This window comes from Sapajus apella, unplaced genomic scaffold (assembly GCF_009761245.1).
Source record: "Sapajus apella isolate SASKATOON/1434 unplaced genomic scaffold, GSC_monkey_1.0 scaffold924, whole genome shotgun sequence".
In the NCBI taxonomy this organism is placed as follows: Eukaryota; Metazoa; Chordata; class Mammalia; order Primates; family Cebidae; genus Sapajus; species Sapajus apella.
Window position 1 is genome coordinate 1 of NW_022437850.1, and position 23,755 is coordinate 23,755.

General features: G+C 39.3%; 2 protein-coding genes across 2 annotated transcripts; both read left to right on the forward strand.

The window, feature by feature from the left end:
- The first annotated feature begins 6 nt into the window (after nucleotides 1–6).
- Nucleotides 7–8,459, forward strand: LOC116546463 (myosin-2-like). Its single transcript, XM_032272717.1, has 18 exons — nucleotides 7–14; nucleotides 98–274; nucleotides 357–502; nucleotides 586–676; nucleotides 760–1,149; nucleotides 1,823–1,949; nucleotides 2,645–2,763; nucleotides 2,905–3,101; nucleotides 3,833–4,016; nucleotides 4,093–4,258; nucleotides 4,361–4,485; nucleotides 4,642–4,950; nucleotides 5,037–5,240; nucleotides 5,775–5,900; nucleotides 5,994–6,164; nucleotides 6,248–6,352; nucleotides 6,474–6,569; nucleotides 8,175–8,459. Exons 2-18 carry the CDS (start codon nucleotides 119–121, stop codon nucleotides 8,325–8,327), a joined length of 2,865 nt encoding a protein of 954 aa, XP_032128608.1. The 5' UTR covers nucleotides 7–14; nucleotides 98–118; the 3' UTR covers nucleotides 8,328–8,459.
- A 3,137-nt stretch (nucleotides 8,460–11,596) lies between these two features.
- On the forward strand, nucleotides 11,597–23,751 carry LOC116546464 (myosin-1-like; the record flags this gene model as incomplete). The annotated part of the gene is made up of 19 exons (XM_032272718.1): nucleotides 11,597–11,653; nucleotides 13,172–13,415; nucleotides 13,515–13,658; nucleotides 13,774–13,930; nucleotides 15,024–15,051; nucleotides 15,792–15,906; nucleotides 16,005–16,097; nucleotides 16,209–16,272; nucleotides 16,932–17,030; nucleotides 17,119–17,222; nucleotides 17,356–17,494; nucleotides 17,701–17,819; nucleotides 17,905–18,054; nucleotides 20,159–20,329; nucleotides 21,167–21,476; nucleotides 21,884–21,957; nucleotides 23,120–23,207; nucleotides 23,290–23,407; nucleotides 23,714–23,751. Coding segments are annotated over exons 2-19 (2,215 nt in total), but the record flags the coding sequence as incomplete, so codon positions are not given.
- Between the last annotated feature and the right edge of the window lie 4 nt (nucleotides 23,752–23,755).

Below are 23,755 nucleotides of genomic sequence, written 5' to 3' on the forward strand. Positions count from 1 at the left end.
CCACAGAGAACAAGGTATCAATCACATTCTATAATCCTATATTGAGGTTCTGCCACCCAGCTAAGCTGTTTTATAGCAACTAAGCTGCTTTCTTCAGGTGAAAAACCTCACAGAAGAGATGGCAGGTCTGGATGAAACCATCGCTAAGCTGACCAAGGAGAAGAAGGCTCTCCAGGAGGCTCACCAGCAGACCTTGGATGACCTGCAGGCAGAGGAGGACAAAGTCAACACCCTGACCAAAGCTAAAATCAAGCTGGAACAGCAAGTGGATGATGTAAGCCTAGTATCATCAAGGAAATTATTTTCTTCTAAAGGAAGATGAGCATTCCTTCTGATTCAACGTTATTTATATTTAGCTTGAAGGGTCCTTGGAGCAAGAAAAGAAACTTCGCATGGACCTAGAAAGGGCTAAGAGGAAACTTGAGGGTGACTTGAAGTTGGCCCAAGAGTCCATAATGGACATCGAAAATGAGAAACAACAACTTGATGAAAAGCTCAAAAAGTAAGTAAGAAAGAATTGCTTACGGATTTGCTTCCAACATTAGATATGGACTAAACTGTTGTCCTTTGCTACTTTTCTATAAGGAAAGAGTTTGAAATCAGCAATCTGCAAAGCAAGATTGAAGATGAACAGGCACTTGGTATTCAATTGCAGAAGAAAATTAAAGAATTGCAAGTAAGTACATGATTTTCATCAGTCTGGCTCAGAGGCAGAGTTATGACGCAAAGAAGCTGAGTTTGTATTTTCACTATTCCCAGGCCCGCATTGAGGAGCTGGAGGAGGAAATCGAGGCAGAGCGGGCCTCCAGGGCCAAAGCAGAGAAGCAGCGCTCTGACCTCTCCCGGGAGCTGGAGGAGATCAGCGAGAGGCTGGAAGAAGCCGGTGGGGCCACTTCAGCCCAGATTGAGATGAACAAGAAGAGGGAGGCTGAGTTCCAGAAAATGCGCAGGGACCTGGAGGAGGCCACCCTACAGCATGAAGCCACAGCGGCCACGCTGAGGAAGAAGCACGCAGATAGTGTGGCCGAGCTTGGGGAGCAGATTGATAACCTGCAGCGGGTAAAGCAGAAGCTGGAGAAGGAGAAGAGTGAGATGAAGATGGAGATCGATGACCTTGCTAGTAATGTAGAAACGATCTCCAAAGCCAAGGTAGTACAAATTCTGGGACACAGTTATTGACAATAATGCATTATGGACACAACACAGTTTGCACGGGGCACTTTTTACACATTAAGTCATTTGTTAATTGCAGCAATTCAGGGAAGTAAGCACAAAAAAATAGTATTTTTATTATTTCCATTTAACAAATAAAGGAGCAGAAATGCAAAGAAAAGAGGCTAAGCACTTTGACCCATCACCCCATTAACAAATGAGAACACCAGCTTTTGAACACAGACCATCTGTGTTCTCCAAGTCCCCAGTTAGAGAACAAAGGTCTCCAACAATTCCAAGTACCCAATAAGGAAAGATGCATCATACATAAAGGCAGTGAGGTATTTTGGAACATGCTTTTAGAAAATGTACAATATACAATTCTAACAAAATCTTAAAATTAGAACATAACCTTAAAATGTTTACATTAATATTGAACAGAGCTTCACGATTAGCTTTCATAAAATATAAGAAAAATTCTTATGCATTGCATTACATATACTTTTGTTTATTTTATATATCAAGATGTTGTATTTAATATACAAATATACATACATTTATATATTACGTACTGTATTTTGTATTTCAGGGAGAAGTTATAGCAACTGCAAAGGTGATTATTATTAGCTTAAAAGGTCTCTGTTTCTTTCTTTTACTTTTTCTTATACAGGGAAACCTAGAGAAAATGTGCCGGACTCTAGAGGACCAAATGAGTGAACTGAAATCAAAGGAAGAGGAGCAGCAGCGGCTGATCAATGACCTCACAGCGCAGAGGGGACGCCTGCAGACTGAATCTGGTAATTCTCCCCAGTTCTGTGGTGCTTCAGGGTGAAGATGATGTGGTTAAGAGCAAATGATTCGGTGATGTGGGAGCCTAATAAAAGCAGCTGAGAACATGTATGATTCACCGAAGGGCTCAGATAGCTCACCTGACCTATGTGCAAGGTCGTCTGGGGGCAATGCTGGAGATAAAGGTTTCAGTAGTACAGGATCAAGCTCTGTTCCAGAAAGGCCTTGAGTATTTGCTCACTGCGAGGACATTGGGATTAGGGGTTACTCCAGTATGAGTCCAGGGCTTCTGTTTCAAGCCAAGTTTCTTTTCATTTATATTAAGGTCAACTAACTTCTGGAATGGGGCAATGAATAACCCAGTCTCTCAAAAGTCCTATGGAATGGGGACTCTGTAGAATTAGACATTTTCGCTTACTAGTTTGACAGACATCACCAGGTTTTGTACAATACAATATAATCCTGAAAGAGTTATGGAAAAGACAAAAAGAATTTAAGCTGTATTTATTCATTCTGATTGCTCTGAAAGTTTCACTGTAAAAACTGAACACTTGGCATTGAGCATGAAGATGTCAATATAGAATTCAATCATCTGAGCACTTGGTTTGGAAAAGTAAGATTTAAAATTTCTTTCTAACATGGGCTTGCAGCATCTTTTCTTTTTTTTCACTTAAAAAACAGTAGCATTTCTTTTGTCCATCAGGTGAATTTTCGCGCCAGCTTGATGAAAAGGAAGCTCTGGTGTCTCAGTTATCAAGGGGCAAACAAGCCTTTACTCAACAGATTGAAGAACTAAAGAGACAACTTGAAGAGGAGATAAAAGTAATTATGATTCTAAGACTGATTTTTCCCCCGTGAGCTGATTCTACCTGGAGCCTGTTATACCAGTTTTCAAAAGGTTTTGAAAGATAAGAATTAAATATTTAAATATCCAGTAAAATGAAGGCGTAACTGTCTCCATAGGCCAAGAACGCCCTGGCACATGCCCTGCAGTCCTCCCGCCATGACTGCGACCTGCTGCGGGAACAGTATGAGGAAGAGCAGGAATCCAAGGCTGAGCTGCAGAGGGCGCTGTCCAAGGCCAACACTGAGGTTGCCCAGTGGAGGACCAAATACGAGACGGACGCCATCCAGCGCACAGAGGAGCTGGAGGAGGCCAAGTATGTGCACAGATATGAGAGAATGAGGAGAAAACTTTGCATATTGAATCAGAAAGACATCACCTTTGAGGATTCATTGAATTAGTTCTCAAATTCTCATTCATTGGCTTCTATGTGCCAGTCACAATCAGGCCCTGAGAATAAGACATGAATAAATCAAATATGGTCCCTGCCTTATTATCCTGAAATCTAGTTAAGAAAACAAAGAAAAGCAAATAACTACACTGATAATTAGGGGATTTATTGCTGTTTGTCAGTCACACTGAACTCCTTGCTGCTTCAGGGGCTTCTACCTACTGTTCCCTCTGAAATACTCTCCACAGATTTCCCTTTGGCTCACTCTCTGGCTTCTCTTAGCTCTTGACTCAAATATTACCTCTTCATGGAGGTCTTCACTGAATACCTAGAGTAGTTACCCACTATTTACCCTATTTTATTTTGCTTCCCTGCCCTTCTATCTGTAAGGTATTATTATGGATGTTCTGACTGGCTTATTGTTTATCTGTCTCGCTTGTTTATGATCTTCACGTGGCAGAGACCTTTTTTGTCTGGATCACTGCTGTGTAGCCAGTGTCTGGTTCATAAAAGGGGCTCATCAACATATGTTGAAAGAATGAAAGGTGGATGAGCAACATTAATATAAAGTTGCCAATACTCTCCAGTGTGTATGGCCATAGCTCATAATTCATATTATGGTTCACTTCTCTCTGAAAACATGTATAATCTTCAAGGAAGAAGCTGGCCCAGCGGCTGCAGGCTGCTGAGGAACATGTAGAAGCTGTGAACGCCAAATGTGCTTCCCTTGAAAAGACAAAGCAGCGGCTGCAGAATGAGGTCGAGGACCTCATGCTTGACGTGGAGAGAACAAACGCTGCCTGTGCTGCCCTTGACAAAAAGCAAAGGAACTTCGATAAGGTAATTCCTCCAGCATCCTCTGCCCTGTACTATATTCCTTTGTCTTTACAGCAGGTAACAGGTCTTGGTTTTTCAGGTCCTGGCAGAATGGAAACAGAAATATGAGGAAACGCATGCTGAGCTCGAGGCCTCCCAGAAGGAGGCCCGTTCCCTTGGCACTGAACTGTTCAAGATGAAGAATGCCTATGAGGAATCTTTGGATCAGCTAGAAACCCTGAAGCGAGAGAACAAAAACTTACAGCGTGAGTCCCTATCACATTTAATAATATTCATAACTTGGAAGAATCTCTCTCTTACATCACATGTTTAAGCTAATCCCTACCTGTCTTTTACTCAAATAACAGAGGAGATTTCTGACCTCACGGAGCAGATTGCAGAAGGAGGGAAACGTATCCATGAACTGGAGAAAATAAAGAAACAAGTGGAACAAGAGAAGTGTGAACTTCAGGCTGCTTTAGAAGAAGCAGAGGTACATGCCAAATTGTGCATAATAAACAAATTTGGAAAAGAATTAAGTACATTTGCATAGAGTGAATAAAAAGGCACAACACAAAATTGTTGGTGTGCAGAAAAACTTCAGAAAGCTTTCGGTTCCTTGTTCATGTCACCTCTTGCTGTCCTTAAGGCATCTCTTGAACATGAAGAGGGAAAGATCCTGCGCATCCAGCTTGAGTTGAACCAAGTCAAGTCTGAGGTCGATAGGAAAATTGCTGAAAAAGATGAGGAAATTGACCAGCTGAAGAGAAACCACATTAGAGTCGTGGAGTCGATGCAGAGCACGCTGGATGCTGAGATCAGGAGCAGGAATGATGCCATCAGGCTCAAGAAGAAGATGGAGGGAGACCTCAATGAAATGGAAATCCAGCTTAACCATGCCAACCGCATGGCTGCCGAGGCCCTGAGGAACTACAGGAACACCCAAGGCATCCTCAAGGTAAATGGGTCCAAGACATGGTCCCAGGACAATTGGGTGCCTGTGACCCTAAGAACATGGTGTCTCAATGACGGTTTGTTCCACAGGATACCCAGATCCACCTGGATGATGCTCTTCGGAGTCAGGAAGACCTGAAGGAGCAGCTGGCCATGGTGGAGCGCAGAGCCAACCTGCTGCAGGCTGAGATTGAGGAGCTGCGGGCCACTCTGGAACAGACAGAGAGGAGCAGGAAAATCGCAGAACAGGAGCTCCTGGATGCCAGTGAGCGTGTCCAGCTCCTCCACACCCAGGTGGGATTTAGCACAAAGAACTCTCCTAGAGTAAATTTTATGTGTCCCAGAAATAGATAAGCCTGAATTTTTATAAGACAGCCAGGCCTTATATGTCTACCAAATTTTCTTTTCAAATAATACTAAATAGGAATTCTGTATTATTGAGAAATCTTTCACTGTTTTGCTTTGAAAAATTATTGTTGATTCACTTCGTTTAATATTTTAAGGTTGCCCCATATTCCATTGTGTTAATATCTTTATTGGCCCTCATTATCAATATTCACATTTTATTGTGGAGAAATGGAATGTTATGAACATGTTTATTATACTTTTATCCCTGTGAATGGTCTACTGGTAAAGAGCTATTTGGTCTACTTGTAACCTCTGCACTTGAAATACTGAATATTCTATAACATTTCTATTTTATGGAGTTGTACTATGTAACACAATCCTTTAATTCTTTAATATTAAAGGATATTTTTTGACTTGCAAATTTTAATCTGAATTTTCTTCAAGTGGTTACCAATAAATGTACAAATTTTTTTTAAACAGAACACCAGCCTGATCAACACCAAGAAGAAGCTGGAGACAGACATTTCCCAAATGCAAGGAGAGATGGAGGACATTCTCCAGGAAGCCCGCAATGCAGAAGAGAAGGCCAAGAAGGCCATCACTGATGTGAGTGGCAGGCATAGTTCTCCACCGATTTAGCTGTAAGATTTCCTGACATCTATAACTTTCTTGGTTTTCTTAATTTATTTTGCTAATTAGGCCGCCATGATGGCTGAGGAGCTGAAGAAGGAGCAGGACACCAGCGCCCACCTTGAGCGGATGAAAAAGAACATGGAGCAGACAGTGAAGGACCTGCAGCTCCGTCTAGATGAGGCTGAGCAGCTGGCCCTGAAGGGTGGGAAGAAGCAGATCCAGAAACTGGAGGCCAGGGTGGGTCTCCCAATATCTGTTGATTTCCATGTGCTTTTGGTGCCTTATTAGATCAAAGTTCTTAATAGTCTACTTATTTGTAGGTACGTGAGCTGGAAGGAGAGGTTGAGAGTGAGCAAAAGCGTAATGTTGAGGCCGTCAAAGGTCTGCGAAAACATGAGAGGCGAGTGAAGGAACTCACTTACCAGGTACGGCAGTAGTTTTTAGCAGCTAAGCACTGGTCAAAGTCTATGTGAAAGACTCATATGCAATGAAGCAATAGTCATGTGCTTCAGTAACTAAGGCCCTGAACTTTTTATAATCTTTCAGACGGAGGAAGATAGAAAAAATATTCTCAGGCTTCAAGATTTGGTAGATAAGCTTCAGGCAAAAGTGAAATCTTACAAGAGACAAGCTGAGGAGGCTGTAAGTATTTTTAAGATGGAAGTCCTCAAATTAAGCTAATAATTACTACCTCGTATAGTAAATAAACTGTTTGCTTTATAGAATACTGTGTGCATACTTAATGTTTGTTTTTGTACAATAATTATGTACCATTTGTAATATTAATAGCTTCATTTTAAAAGTAAACTTTCAATCTACCAAGAAACCTGAAAAAAATTAAAAGCAGAAATAATACAGGCCATATTCTCTGGCCACAGTATGATGGAATTGTAAAGTGATGGCAAAATACAAAGAAAAATCCCTAGGTACTTAACTATTTAAAAAACTAACTTTCTTAAATAACTCCAGGGTTAAAGTGAAAATAAAAACATAATTACTAAATAATTATTAATTATAAGTAAAATCACAAGGAAGATGGTACTTTTACAAACCTACAGAAAACTATGCTTGGAGACTAATTCACTGCTTTAAATGCTTTCATTTTGAACCAAAAGCAAAAATAGACAGTCCAATAAAAATTATGAATGATAATAAAACGGTAGAAGTACTGTTAAAAATATAAGTAAAAATTGGTGAATTAGAGTATACTATTTTCTACTTGATAATTTCAATAGTATTAGTAACTTCTGGGGAATTAATAAATGTACTTACAACTAGTTTAATCCAGGAAAATGAAGGAGAAAATACAAACAACCCTAGAAATGAGAAAGGGAATAAGCTATACACATAGAGGATTACTTTTTAATATAAAACATAAATCTATCAATAAAAAATTCATGATTTTTTATTGAAAAAATTGATGATTTTTCTAGGAGAATATAAATTACCAAGTTGGCTGAATTACTTCTGGAAATGGACCCAAGTCCAGAAAGGTCTTTTAAAATTTCAAGGAACAGATAATCCCCCAGCTATGTAAGCTGTTCAAGAGCATAGGAAAAGATGGAAAGCTGTCCAGTTCATTTTAAGAAGCTCATATAACCCTCATACCAAAGCCTGTCCAAGAGAGAACAGAGGGAGAAAAACTAAAGGCAGTTTTACTCATGAAGACAGTTACAGCAAAGATAAATTACTAAGTAGTAAAAGTCTTACTTTATTAGAGGAATTGTCTTCCAGTGATTGCTTAATTCTTAGAATATAAAGATTACCTAATATTAGGCAATCTGTCAGAAGAATCATTACATCCAACGCAGAGGGGATAAAAGTAACCATTTTGAAATGTGCCAAAACGACATATGACAAAGTCCAATATTAACTTCAATTTTTAAAAACTTAATAAATTCATCCTTAATATGATAAAAAATCTAACTCAAGTGAAAGTTATACAGCAAGCATTAATAACCATGACTTTAATATTCTTGCCTTCCTCTCTAAGCTTATATATTTTTTCTTATTCTACTTGTGGTACATATACATGTTTTGGTTGCCAAAATAGGGATGTGAGATATATATATATATATATATATATATATATGTGACACCAAGGCCCCAAATAAATCTTAAAATTAATTTCAATGATAAGCCCTAGGTGTTGCTTCTCCACAGACGCCAAGCCCTTTCTTCTCTTAGGTCTGAAGAGTCTAGAAAGATGCAAGAATGAGTTCCTTACAATTTCATTTTTATTCTCAGGAGGAACAATCCAACACCAATCTAGCTAAATTCCGCAAGCTCCAGCACGAGCTGGAGGAGGCCGAGGAACGGGCTGACATTGCTGAGTCCCAGGTCAACAAACTGCGGGTGAAGAGCCGGGAGGTTCACACAAAAATCATAAGTGAAGAGTGATCATGTACTGATGCCATGGAATGACTGAACACAGGCACAAAATGTGACATATTTGGTCATTTCCTGCTGTAATTATTATGTATTCTACCCTGTTGCAAAGGAAATAAAGCATAGGGTAGTTTGCAAACAATATCCTTAGACTGGTCTTGTCTTTTTTCTCTTCCCTGAAGCCATGTCAAGTTTGAATAGTCACAGAGCTGTCAAGCAATCATGTTCAATCAGCGACTAAGAAGTATTTATGTATTCACTTTTATTTTGTGTCTACAGCAACACTTAAGGCATCACTTATCAAGAAAGACTGTCTAAGGAACAGGTATCTGGAGGCCAGTTTTATTTCTTTCCAACCTTTCCTGATATCTGGGTGCAGTAAAATCTTAGAAAGCTCCTGTGGGCCGGGCACAGTGGCTCACACCTGTAATCCCAGCACTTTGAGGGGCTGAGGCGGGAGGATCATGAGGTCAAGAGATCCAGACCTTCCTGGACAACATGGTGAAACCCCATCTCTACTAAAAATACAAAAATTAGCCTTGTGTGGTGGTGGGCACCTGTAGTCACAGCTGCTCAGGAGGATGAGGCAGGAGAAATGCTTGAACCAAGGAGGCAGAGGTGGCAGTAAGCCGAGATCACGCCACTGCACTCCAGCTTGGCGACAGAGTGAGACACCGACTCAAAAAATATAGAAAAAGAGAAAAAGCTCCTGCTTCCCCTACCATGAACCTTTTTCAGGATGGTACTTGCTATTCACATAGGGGATTCAAATGGAATTGTATTATTAATTCTCCTTGTTGAATAACTGTTATCAAGAATATAAATCTAAAATATTCTTAATTAGCCCACGGATATTTACATTATTCATTCCAATATGCCATATGCCCACAGTATGTGCACTGGGTAATGGGTTTGACATGACCTTGCTCTTCATGAAACAAGTTTCAAAATTAAATTAAATATTATTAAATATGATTCTTCTCCCTATGAAAACTACAGGGTGTCTATCAAATCTGGAGACATAGAGAATATTATTTTACGTGTTATAATGTAGCATCCATGAGCTATTAGCCTACGTTTCCAGTCCAAAGTAGATTATTCAAATGTATATTCAACACACATGATGGTTATGAGTTTGGTACAAAAAGTAGATATTGTAGCAATCTGGACTACTCAGAGACGTTTTCCTAGAGGATCAATATTTTTAGACTGGACGTAGCTGAGATGCATAGCCAAAAATATAACCTTCCTGGACAGAATAAAGGAAAAGCTAAATGGTAACTCCCCATCAAATAGAAAGTAAGAGTATCTTGATCTAAATGGCATTGTGTGAAAATGATGTAAATTAGACATGGTAGTTTAAGAGGTAAGTTGGGTCCACACTGTCACAGTAGCCCTAGAAAGGGTGTGAAATTGCTCTTCTCACTGAATAGGCCCCTCTTTCACTTTGTCCCTGTATCACCTGGAAATGCTTAAGTGCTTTATAACATAGCAGTAATAAACAAAAACAAATCTTACTTTCTACTTATTGAAAAGTTTATCCAGAGCAAGACAAAAGGTTGTCTGAAAATTCCCATCAAATCCTGTTGAGACCATTATTGAAATGTTCTGTTTTCCTGAAAATTGTTACCCACATTTTGCAGGTGCCTAGTAAAGAAATGGACATGTAAGAAAGTAAAATTATGTACCTGTGGTAACAACACAGGCTAATAGATGGCTAGGAAAGGCCCCCTCAGACGCACATCCTTGCAATACCCTTCCTGATGGCTTTAATCTACCCCAGGTAGAAGAGTGTCAAAAGCAAATACATTGGACTGCAAGTTAGGTGACCAGAATCTAAACTGCTGTGTGATTTGTGGAGATTCTCTTCTATTATTTGGATCTCGGTTGCTTTCTTAGTAAAATCAGGAATATGAATTAGATGATCCCTTATGGTAATAAAACCATGTGACCTTTACAACTAGTATCTCCAGATATCTGGTTTCATAAGGTAAGCTAGGGCCATTAAATCAATTGAAATATAAGTACAATAATACAGAGGTGGGTGCAAAACCAGGTTTATTAAGCAAATGTGGTCCCAGTCCTCGTTCAGACAATGCTGACAGGGAGAGATGTAAAGCCACAAAGACAATAAAATAAACTTTTCTAAAAATTAAAATAAAAATAAAAAACAATCTTCAGGTATTGTTTGTAAGCAAAATACTAAATATACAGCATGGACAGCTAATAGAGGAAAAATCATCGATGCTGCATATTTAGATAGAACAAAGGCCCTGTTTCCAATATGTTCTTATGTTGAGTTTCATAGAGTAAACAAGATTTCACAAGCAACTTGCACTTCGAAAGAAATGAGAGAAGCAGGACATCTCTGCTTGGCAAGACAATGTAATTTTGGAGCAAGTTTGAAGTGCAAGTGGAATGATCTGACAATGAATCAGAGGTGAATGACTGAAGGAAACAAAAGAAGCTATCTTTGGCTGATCTTCATGAAGCAGTTTCAAAATTAAATTTCTAAGCATCCTAGAAAAAGCACAATAAATTGCAAAAAAAAAAAAAAAAAAGAAAAGAAATCTTTTTTAGAGAAAGCAACAACGTTTTTTTAACACTCTGATAAACAGCAGAAGCTTTCCTCCCTAGTATACTATCTGTAACTCTGCAGGCAGTTGAAAAGACTTCACACAGCAGACTGTGAAACAGAAGAGCAGCAGGCAACAAAGTCCAGGGATTCCAGAACTTAGCTGTCTTTGAAACAACACCTTACATTATTCCAAAGGCCAACAGCTTTAAGATTGCCAACAACTCAAATTATTTATAGGAGATTGATTCATATACTTAACCCAATGTGAGAGGAAATATTTCTAATTATATCCAAACATCTTTAATATGAGGGGAATTAGGCTTGGAGACCTTCAATGCCAAAAGCATGTTTTGCCAAATATGTTTTAAGAAAGAGGAGGAGGTTAAGTGTTTTCCATATTTGATCCTATAAAAGTACCCTTGGAATGAGTATGACTTGTCTCTCCTCATAAAGCTTCAAGGTAAGTGTGTGTGAGGACAGGGCTCTGTCTGGGGAACCGTAAGGGATGTCTGGCTGCCCACATGCATGCCACACATCCTGGCTCCCACTGTCCCTGGCAGCCCTGCCAGTGAAGCACCAGCTTACTCTGTAACAATTTTAATTAGATGTTGTAGTCTTCCCAGTCATTTCCTGGTTCTCAGTTAAGAATTATTCTATAATTGTTATCATTTAATCAGAAGACATTTGCTCTTTTTTTTTTTTTTTTTTTTTTTTTTTTTTTTTTTGCAGTTCTGACCCACTTTAAGGTCGCATCTCTAAGGTAAGATTCTGACTTTTTTCTCATTCCTCACGGAGTGCAAGGAATCTTCTGCAGTGACTTGGACAGTGGGGCTGGGGGGCTAGGAGAGTGATAAAAAATCATTTCCATTTCATGGTCAATTGTGCTTCTTAGAAAACAGAGAATGACTTTAGAAACTGGTTCTCATTAACTCATATCCTTTGCAATATATGAAAATGCTTTCTCAGAGTCTTTGGGAATTTTATTCACAATTTTGTCTATTTCCAGCATTGTAGTTTATCTTTTAAATGACTGCATTACAACATGCAATGCAACACTTCAAAGTGTTACTCAATTATAAAGAAAATTTAAATTTTCTATACTATGTCTTTTCCTCAGCACTATAAATATAAAAAACTAAGAGAGATGATGTCTAAATGGATAAATAGAATGGTCTGAATCTTTGCCTTGGAAAAGTTGCTTAAATCTGCATGTTGTTTCACAATCTGTAAAATAAAAATGAATATATATATATACACACACACACACACACAATATGAAACATGATTGTGAGTATTTTCAGCAAGATGAAGCATTTTAATTATGTTATCTGAGTCAATATAGTTTCAATGAGAAAAATGTGAAAAAAAAATGTATCCAAATAAGCTTTCCTGGAAAAGGTATCTTTATTATTACAAAGCAGAATATATATGAAAAGTATTGATAGCATTAGTGAATGCTAGTTAATGTGGCAAGAGGTAGATCCTGAAAAGAACAAGTTTTGTGAAATTGTTATCAAAATATTAACAATAAAGCAAGAAAACATAGGCAATAATGTTTTATAATAAGTATTTGAGAAATGCTAAAGACCAGTGAAGAAGCTGAGTTTGTCAAAATTATACAGAAACAACAGAAATTGATGTATAATAGAATATTTTTAACAATGCAAAACAAAGATCCATGCATTTCTGCTTTCCTTTATATTAGTCTTTGTAACTGCCAAGTTTATGATGAAAATATTTCCATCATGCACAGAATGGTTCCTAAAATTATAGCAACATATTCCTATTGTTCTTTTAATTCACCAAGCCAGCTTTGAGTCCTTCTCTGTGTCCAGCATGTGTTCTAAGAGGTGTGAAAGATACCATAAAAAGAAGAGTGCTCCCTGCCTGCAAGGCGCTTATAATCCAATTGGGAAGATGAAATGATGAGTGAAAGAACTAGAGATGACCCTGCCACCATCGTAGCTTTATGTTCTCTATAAGCCAATGATAGGCAGCTTATAAAGATTAATATACATATGGAACAGAGAAAGCAGTTAAGAGACTGCAGTAGGTGAACCAGAAACAAGTCTCATTCCAAATGCATAATTAAGTATCTGTCAGCACTGGCACAGAACAAAGAGACTGACATTTTATCCTCCACCAAGCCAGGGAGGTGGTCATACCCAATGCAATGCTAGGCACTCAACTGGTCAGTAAATTTTTTAAAAAAAGTTTAAAATGTAAACCTAATGATCCAGTTTCTGAAATTCTATAATTTCTTTTCTTCCTCTGCCAGACAGGGTCCTTTATTGGGCTGCCATCAATAACCTGCAGCCATGAGTTCTGACTCAGAGATGGCCGTTTTTGGGGAGGCTGCTCCTTTCCTCCGAAAGTCTGAAAAGGAGCGAATTGAAGCTCAGAACAAGCCTTTTGATGCCAAGACATCAGTCTTTGTGGCAGACCCGAAGGAATCCTTTGTGAAAGCAACAGTGCAGAGCAGGGAAGGGGGGAAGGTGACAGCCAAGACTGAAGCTGGAACTGTGAGTAGAACATCTGGAGCTGATTAGACTCTGCCTCATTTTGGGTTAGGTTGGCAGACACTAAGTTTTTGACTTGGCCTCTCTTGTTTGACTGGACAGACTGTCACGGTGAAAGACGACCAAGTCTATCCTATGAACCCTCCCAAATATGACAAGATCGAGGACATGGCCATGATGACTCACCTGCATGAGCCTGCTGTGCTGTACAACCTCAAAGAGCGCTACGCAGCCTGGATGATCTATGTGAGTTCTTTCTCATGGTCTTCTACTCATGAGAGTAGCTAATAGTTTTTGAAAAGTAGTAGATGATTAAGGTCCCCATCAAATAATTCTGTTCCCCTTTTTTTCTTGGATGCAGACCTACTCAGGCCTGTTCTGTGTCACTGTCAACCCCTACAAGTGGCTGCCGGTGTATAACGCAGAGGTGGTGGCTGCCTACCGAGGCAAAAAGCGCCAGGAGGCTCCGCCCCACATCTTCTCCATCTCTGACAACGCCTATCAGTTCATGCTGACCGGTGAGTGGCTCAGAGGGTTTTCATGTGAATTATTTTACCACTCATAATCATAAAACGTTAGAACTAAAAAAGACATTTAGAAAAAAAGACATTTAGAAAAAAATCCAATCCACCCCCCCGGTTGTTCAGCAGAGGTGACTAAAGCACAAAGAAATATATGTTGTCAAAGCTGGTATTAAAACTCAGCTCTCCTGACTGCACCTCCCTGTCTCTACTAGGCCACGCTGTTGCTGCATCCATTAAATTTGTTTATGGTCTCCTTGCTTGGAAATACACAATTTATTTCATATATTTAAGTAATAAGAGCCAAGATTCAGTAACAACTGAATCATATATTATCTGCATAGAAGTGAAAAATAGGAGTTCAATCCTTTCAGTGCCTTGGTTTCTTGTTAATTATGAATTAGATACTTTTACAAGTACTGTGATCTCTTTAAAGTCGTCAGAGTACATCTCAGAGATGATATCCTCTGTTTTAATGAAGATGGTGTTTTGGGGCTACACACATATAAATAAAAGTTGTTTCCCCTCTTAGAGAGATTTTATTTTGATTGTGGCATCCTCTCTTACCCTTAATCTTTCTTTAACACAGTGGTACACTTTTGGGAAGGCTGATTAAAGTTGGGGCCATAAGACACTGAATTTTTTTCTCTTTGTGAGGTCAATTGACACATTTAGAAATGAAATCTCAATCATGGCTTGATTAACACTATTTCAATCTATTAAATGACAGTCTAAGACTTTAGCATATTATGCATTTTGCAGCTATATGCATTAATCAGCAGACAGCATACCACTGAAATCTACAGATGACAACTAGGGAATGTATCTAGCTCTGGGGAATACTGCTCTATATTAAACCAATAGCAGGACACACTTACTTTCTGTATTAACTTAAGGTATTTAAGATATGACATCTTGTATGTATCTTTCCCAATTTAAGAGGCCTAAGTATAATAGCATAACTTTACCACAATATATGGAAAAACACCATTGAATACATGACACTTATACTCAAATGCCCTGTTTCCCTATAGAAAGTTTAGTTTGTGAAACCGATACATATGCTGATTGTCTACTGTTTTTCTTTTAGATCGGGAGAATCAGTCTATCTTGATCACGTATGTATTCCTATTCTGAGATCTACTGGCAGTTCATTCTTACTGGAAAAATGACAAACCAAAAGAAGAAATTAGCTAATGCTCCCTACTAAATGAATAACCTGAAACTAGTATTGGTTTAGCATTATTATAAGGTTTAGTTTGCATTAGAATGTAAAATAATAATGTTCCAAATCACCTCATTTGCTAGTTCAGTCTCGAAAGTTCCACAGAGCTTTTCGGTGAGTAGAAAGTATAAAATGAGCTTGGCTGGAACGCAGTACAGTGCAGTGAGCAGCATACAGCCTTCTAAAGGAACAGCACTTTGGAAATATTACTAGTGGTTCATTTTTAAGGTCCAGTTAGAGAATGTCTATTTCTTCAAAGACCAAACTTGAGCCATGTTTGTAGTCTAAGGAAACAGAAGAACACATGCATGTTTCGTAGAGCTTCCTACTAACTGTTCCATTCACTATAGAGGTGTTAAGCAGTTGCTTTTTAGACCCCACAAACCCAGGCCTCAGCACCCAGAAAAAAAGCTGACACATTATAAACGCTCAAGAAATATGTGTTAAATTAATAATGACTGATTTTTTTCTACTTCTTGTCAGTGCAAAGCAATATAAATAATATGAGCTATATGTAGGCTGAAAAGACAGATGTAAAAGGTTCTCTGATAGAGATATAAAGACAAAGGCATGAGGTAGTTATAGTTTCATTTGTCACAGTGCTTAATTTCTCACATGTCTGGTCTTTGACAGTGGAGAATCTGGTGCAGGGAAGACTGTGAACACCAAGCGTGTCATCCAGTACTTTGCAACAATTGCAGTTACTGGGGAGAAGAAGAAGGAAGAGCCTACTTCTGGCAAAATGCAGGTGAGTCTGATTGTCACAGTCAGAATATAGGCTTTGTCGGGACTCTCAGGTAGGAAATTCCCAAGCCCCAGATGCAAGGACTGCTCTTTCCCTTGCAGGGGACTCTGGAAGATCAAATCATCAGTGCCAACCCCCTACTGGAGGCCTTTGGCAATGCCAAGACCGTGAGGAATGACAACTCCTCTCGCTTTGTAAGTGTCCTGGTTGCCAAGGGTCTTCTCAAGCATGTCAGAATTATTTCAATGGCATCCCTACTACATGCTTCAAGCTTTGGATATAACATCATCTTTTTTACTTACAAGGGTAAATTCATCAGGATCCACTTCGGTGCCACAGGGAAACTGGCTTCTGCTGATATTGAAACATGTGAGTAACAGGACCTCCTAAATAGAATCCAAGAATGACAAACGATGGTTTGGAGGAACACTCTGCAGCTCCTGCTGAACATGGAGCTTGTAAAGCACCAGTCTGCTGCCAAACATGCTTGTGGTTAATGTCAGTCTTATCCGCAGCCCACAGTGTGCTTTACCTCTCCAGTCATGAGCTAATGCTTCTGTGGGAACTGCCAGAAACTGCTGGGTATGTCCAAAGTATTCCAGGCCTCAGAATGACTTCAAATTTTTCTAAGAAAAAATAACACTAGGAGTAAACAAGTTGTCCGGGGGTTGAGGATATGTGACTTCTTCCTAGTCTGAGCTTTAATACAGTTGCTCTTAATAGTCCCCCTATTATATAGTGACAGGACCCTGCAGAGGGAGTCTCAGGACTCAATTATATTCCTTATGTCAAGGATCTTCTGTATGAGAAGTGAATGTGTCTTGAGTCAAGCATATTTCACATTTTTCCCAGGAGGTAGGAGGAACTGCAATAGTGTTTGTAGAGATATAATATGTGGTACCTCACAGGAACATTCAGCTGAAATCTCAAGAGGCTAATGAGATTTAGTTAATGATCCCAAGTCCCAAAATCACTCCAGGACACTTTGTAATTTTTTCCCGTAATCTGATGTCTACAATCTGTTGCAGATCTTCTGGAGAAGTCTAGAGTTACTTTCCAGCTAAAGGCTGAAAGAAGCTACCATATTTTTTATCAGATCATGTCTAACAAGAAGCCAGATCTAATTGGTAAGAAATAACTTAAATTCATAGGCTAAAAAGTTGTCACTTTACTATCCTCTAATGTAAAACATATGCCCTGAATTCTGTGACCCAGAAATGCTCCTGATCACCACCAACCCATATGACTATGCCTACGTCAGTCAGGGGGAGATCACAGTGCCCAGCATTGATGACCAAGAAGAGCTGATGGCTACAGATGTAAGTTATACAGGAATTTTAATTTAAAATCCGTTATGCATGAGAAAGGCAATAACAGCCGGCTATACGTGTGTGAAGGATACAGTATAAATTCTTTTGTGTCCCAATCTTTGTCTTTCATTTCTCCTGGTAGAGTGCCATTGACATCCTAGGCTTCACTTCAGATGAAAGAGTGTCCATCTATAAGCTCACAGGGGCTGTGATGCATTATGGGAACATGAAATTCAAGCAAAAGCAGCGTGAGGAGCAAGCTGAGCCAGATGGCACCGAAGGTACCAAATGAATCTCCATCTGGGTTTAATGAGAGAATGCAGGCAAAAACATCCATTTCAAAACTCAAGTCTCCTTTATAGCTGAGCTCCTGATGGACAAACTCAAATGTACCCACATACAGACTTTCTACAAAGTAATTCACTCTGCCCCTGTGAACTGTGGGTCCCAGAGTAGGTAAAGTTGAGTATCTGAATTGTTTCTGCAGTTGCTGACAAGGCGGCCTATCTCCAAAATCTGAACTCTGCAGATCTGCTCAAAGCCCTCTGTTACCCCAGGGTCAAGGTCGGCAATGAATATGTCACCAAAGGTCAAACTGTGCAGCAGGTAAGTGCATGACCTCAAGGAATCACACACATTGATGGCCTTCATGACATGTCTTTAATAACAACAACAAACTTTATCTGTGAAGGTGTACAACGCTGTGGGTGCTCTGGCCAAAGCCGTCTACGATAAGATGTTCCTGTGGATGGTCACCCGTATCAACCAGCAGCTGGACACCAAGCAGCCCAGGCAGTACTTCATCGGGGTCTTGGACATTGCTGGCTTTGAGATCTTTGATGTGAGTTAGCAGAAAAATAGTACCAAAAAAAGTTTCCAAGAAGCAGTCCTGTTGCTGCAGTCATACAGCATGACTGTAGTCACTGATGGAAAGGGTCTATGAAAAATAGCTGCACTATAAACTTAACTGACACATGAAAGAGCACCAAAAGACCATAAAAGGAAATGAACTTTGGAATGAGACAGACCTGGATTCAAACTCCTGCTCTGCCCATTACTAGCTGTGTAATAATGGGAATGGTACCTGATTGATCATTGGGCAAATTCGACTAGGCCCTGTAGGTAAAGCACATAGCATTCCAGATCATAGACTCACTTCTGAGATCTGTCTGTTGGTTCAAGATTTCTGAATATTCAGCCCTTAACACAGTCCCCAGTACTCAGTAAATGATAAGATAGTGAGGGCAACAATAAGATCAAAGATGGCAGTGGAGAAGACAATGACAAATTAAAAGAGACTTTAAGATTCCTGTTTGCCTAATTAAAAGAAATGAAATGTATTTAATTATTAGGATAACCTCTACAATATGTGGTTATTGAGCATAGAAATGGCATTGTAAATAAACTCAAATTTGTCTGCCTAAGAAGGAATACCTGCTACACAGCTTAGGAAATAAGGCTACTGAAATCCTCTACCTGACAGCAGTATCATGGATGTGTCTCATCTAGAGGTTGCACTTCTAAACTTTTATCTACACATGAACTGGAAACTGGATGAAATTTTTGAAACAGAGGCACTTCCAGACATTTCCAAGCCAACATGGGAAGAAAGGAATAATCTGTCATCAAGCAGGAACAGAAAAAGCAATCCATACTTTTTAATAAGAGAACTAATAACAGGATACTTGCAAGCTTTTTGAGTTTTTTTTTTTTTGAAGCAACAGTTTTATTGAGATATAATTAATATACCATACAATTCACCTATTTAAGGTATACGATTCAATGGTTTTTAGTATATTCACAGGCATATGCTATAATAACAATTTTAGAACACCTTCATCACCCCAATAGGAAATTCCATTTTGTCCTCATTTGTCCTCCCCCAGGCCATAGAAACACCTAATCTATGTTCCGTCTTTGGATTTGACTGTTCTGGACACGTCATATAATGGAATTGGATAATAGGTGGTCTTTGTGACTGGCTTCTTGCACTTAGCATATGCTTGCCAGATTCATCCCCCTCATAGAACTCACTGAATAATATAGCAGGGGAGATGTACTCAAATTCTGGGAGCAGTTACAAACATGGGCTCTGGCATCAAAATATTGTGGTTCCTGCCATGACTGTTACTACCATAGTCTTGCACAAGTTACTTAGCCTCTCTAATAGTGTTTCCTCACCCATGAAATGAGCAAATGATACCACTTACAAAGGCAGCTGTGAGGATTAAATGCAGTAATTTATACAAAGCACTTAGCATAGTGCTTATTGTTGAGTAAATGTTTACCAAATATTAGCTGCTGAATTTTTACTATTAAGGACAACATACAGACCATAATGGCTCAGATCCAGCAAACTTGGCTAGTTTACAACGTAATCATAAATCATTAAGAAACTTCTAACCAATGAAAACAAATACTGTAAAAACCAAACAACCTTTTTTTTTTTTTAAACTTTTAAGTTCAGGGGTACATGTGCAGGTTTGTTACATAGGTAAACTTGTGCCACTCAGGTATTAAGCCTAGTACCCATTAGTTATTTGTTCTGATCCCCTCCCTCCTCCTACTTTCCACCCTCCAAGAGGCCCCCGTGTATGTTATTTCTATGTGTCCATGTGTTCTTATCATTTAGCTCCCACTTATATGTGAGAACATGCAGTATTTGGTTTTCTGTTCCTGTGTTAGTTTGCTAAGAATAATGGCTTCTAGCTCCAAACAACTTTTTTTATTACACAGGAAAGCATCATTCAGAGCTTGTTTATGAGTGCTGAAGAGATAATTTTAACAAGTATGGTAATGGCAGCAAAAACTTTATTGCATAGGTGTAAGTAGGAGAAAAATGATACCATCCTAGGAGGTCAATTTGGCTAACTAAAAAAATACCCCTTTCAAAGAGAAGATTTCATCATCAATTGAATGCTAATTTGTATTTTCCACTCATTTAGTTCAACAGCCTGGAGCAGCTGTGCATCAACTTCACCAACGAGAAACTGCAACAGTTTTTCAACCACCACATGTTCGTGCTGGAGCAGGAGGAGTACAAGAAGGAAGGCATCGAGTGGACGTTCATTGACTTCGGGATGGACCTGGCTGCCTGCATCGAGCTCATCGAGAAGGTTGGCTTGCTTTTTGCAGACCACAGATCATACTGTTGTACAGTATTTAAGAGAAAATTATAAAATCTTGATATAGGCAATGGTTAAATAAGGAGAATTCCTTATTTAACTTGCTCTTCACAAGTAGAAGACTTGTGAAAAACATGAGAATTCCTAATTTTGCCAACTCTGAGGTAGATATTCTGGTAAAAGGAGATTAAATTTTTCTATAGAGTCCAGAACTCAACACTTACCAGTTTGCAATACAAAGTCTTACATTTAAAGTCATCTTTCCTTACAAAAAGTGCACTGACTAGAATATTTCTTACTTATTATTTCTTGGTCATCCTAAAGTCATTATTACTACATTAAAGTATGAATTTCTACTACTGTACTTCAGAGCAGCAGCTTTTAAAATCCAATGTGCAAAAGACTCACCAAGGATGCCTGGTACAATTGCAGGTTTCCCTCGTCTCACTCCTAGAAATACCTTCTGGTAAGTGTAGGATGAAACATCGGAATCCTCATTTTGAACAAGTGATTCTGATGCAGCGAATTTGCAACTCACACTTGGAGAAATATCGCTCTAAGGTCTTTGGGGTAAAGACACAAACTCCACAGGTACATAGACCTCATCTGTCTTACTCTGTCATGTCCCAGAGCTTGAAACAGCACGTGACTCCTGATGTGCACCCAATAAATATTTAAGTTAATGACTTCTGACAGAGCAATAAGTTTTCGTTACCTCTGTAGAATTAAAGGGTGAATTTACTCAGATGGGATCATTATTAATGTCACATGTTATTTCTATAAGCAAACAGAATTCAAGGGGCATTTATTTTTTTTTCATTCTTCCAGCCCATGGGCATCTTCTCCATCCTGGAAGAGGAGTGCATGTTCCCCAAGGCAACAGACACCTCCTTCAAGAACAAGCTGTATGAACAACATCTTGGAAAGTCCAACAACTTCCAGAAGCCCAAGCCTGCCAAAGGCAAGCCTGAGGCCCACTTCTCGCTGATCCACTATGCAGGCACCGTGGACTACAACATTGCAGGCTGGCTCGACAAGAACAAGGACCCCCTGAATGAGACAGTGGTTGGGCTGTACCAGAAGTCTGCAATGAAGACTCTGGCTTACCTCTTTTCTGGGGCAGCAGCAGCAGAAGCCGGTAATTTTCAGTAAACTTAATCTTTTACCTAAGGTATAAAACATAACCAGAGGTCGGGCACAGTGGCTCATGCCTATAATCCCAGCATTTTGGGAGGCCGAGGCAGGTTGGATTACCTGAGGTCAGGAATTCAAGACCAGCCTGGTCAACATGGTGAAACCTCGTCTCTACTAAAAATACAAAAACTAGCTGGGTGTGGTGGCGGGCACCTACAATCCCAGATACTTGGGAGGCTGAGGGAGGAAACTCGCTTGAACCTGGAAGGTGGAGGCTATAGTGAGCCGAGATCACGCCACTGCACTCCAGCCTAGGCAATCAAGAGTGAAACTCTGTCTCAAAAACAAACGAACCAACAAAACCATAACCAGAGAAAGCCTGTCCTATGACTGCTTTCTTTTTCCCCTCAGAGGCTGGTGGCGGTGGAAAGAAAGGTGGCAAGAAGAAGGGTTCTTCTTTCCAGACCGTGTCTGCTCTCTTCAGGGTACAAACTTCATTTTCTTTGTCTAATTAGATTTAGGATATTAAATGTACTTTACTGTGTGGGGGAAAAAATCTTCCAAGGATTTTAGAACTGGATGTGACTCAAAGAGATAGTTCGGCTGGTAGCGGTAAAACTGAGTTTTAGGGAGCTTGAACATAGTTTGGAAGAGATTCCTCACTATTCAGAAGACACACGAGTCAGGCGAGATGAAAATGATTTGCAGAAGTCAGTATCAAATGGTGAAATTCAATCTGGGACCTGAGAATGAGGTCATTTAACACTTAAAAGGCTCTACTGGGATAGGATTAAGTATACTAAGACTTGCTTGAGGCTGTGGGAGCCTCCAGGTGATTTAGGTACTTAAGGCTATATTGGTATAGAACCGAAATGAGTATATTTTGAAAGCTGAAGATAGAACAGTGGTGAGAATTGGAGCCTGAGTCAAAAGAAGAAAATAAGAAACTAGATGTGATAATAAATAGCACTTAAAAAAAATTCACAGCTGAGCATAGTGGCTCATGCCTATAATCCCAGCACTTTGGAAGGCTGAGGTCAGCAGATCACTTGAGGCCTGGAGTTCGAGACTAGCCTGGCCAACATAGTGAAATCCTGTCTCTATCAAAAATACAACACTTAGCCGGGTATGGTGGTTTGTGCCTGTAATCCCAGCTACTTGGGAGGCTGAGGTAGGAGAACTGCTTGAACCTGGAGGCAGAGGTTGCAATGAGCCAATGCACTGCTGCACTCCAGCCTGGGCAACAGAGCAAGACTCTGTCTCAGAAAAAAAAAAGAGAAAAAAGTGGGAGATTTAGAGGAAGGCATTGATTAGTAGTAAAATCAGACCATGTATCTAGGCAAAAAGAGAATGGGTAGAGTATTTGGATATATTTAGAATGTCATAGTGAATTTAAAACATATGCTAGGAAATTCAACAGCAGTGAACAGCCACTTCAACAGCTAGAAGAAAATTATGTTTCTAATGCACAAAAACAGGAGGACATATTGGGAATGCAGAAATTCCAGAGCTAATGCTTTGAAAGTTTATATCTGGATACTTTTCATTAGAATTAAACCAATGTCACAGATCACAATAATTATATCTATAAATATGAATGTACAAAACAGTACATTTTTTAAACTATAACCTCACATGGTTCCACAGGAGAATTTGAATAAGCTGATGACCAACTTGAGGAGCACTCACCCCCACTTTGTGCGGTGCATCATCCCCAATGAAACTAAAACTCCTGGTAAGACATTTCTGATATCCAGACAAGCTCCAGTGTATCTGTGATAGACCATGAAGTATGCCATGTGGATTCATTCTTTTAGGTGCCATGGAGCACGAACTTGTCCTGCACCAGCTGAGGTGTAACGGTGTGCTGGAAGGCATCCGCATCTGTAGGAAAGGATTCCCAAGCAGAATCCTTTATGCAGACTTCAAACAGAGGTCAGACATTTTGGCTGTAAATTATTTTAAGAAGTTTTTATTACTTTTTAAACATTTTTTCAATGAAAGAATCCTTTGTACCTCCTACTTAAATTGAAAAGAATCTCACTTAACAAACTGCATATTGACATAAGAAAAGTCTGAATTCCTTTGTATATTCAGAGGATAAAGGGGTAGATGTGATTTCTTGTTTATATCAGATTACCTAGTGGCTATGTTGTTTCTATAGCCAGGCAGGAAGATTTATTTGTGGTTTGTGACAATAGCCATATCATTTTTTTTTTTTTTTTGGTCTGGCTTAAACAGATACAAGGTATTAAATGCAAGTGCGATCCCTGAAGGACAATT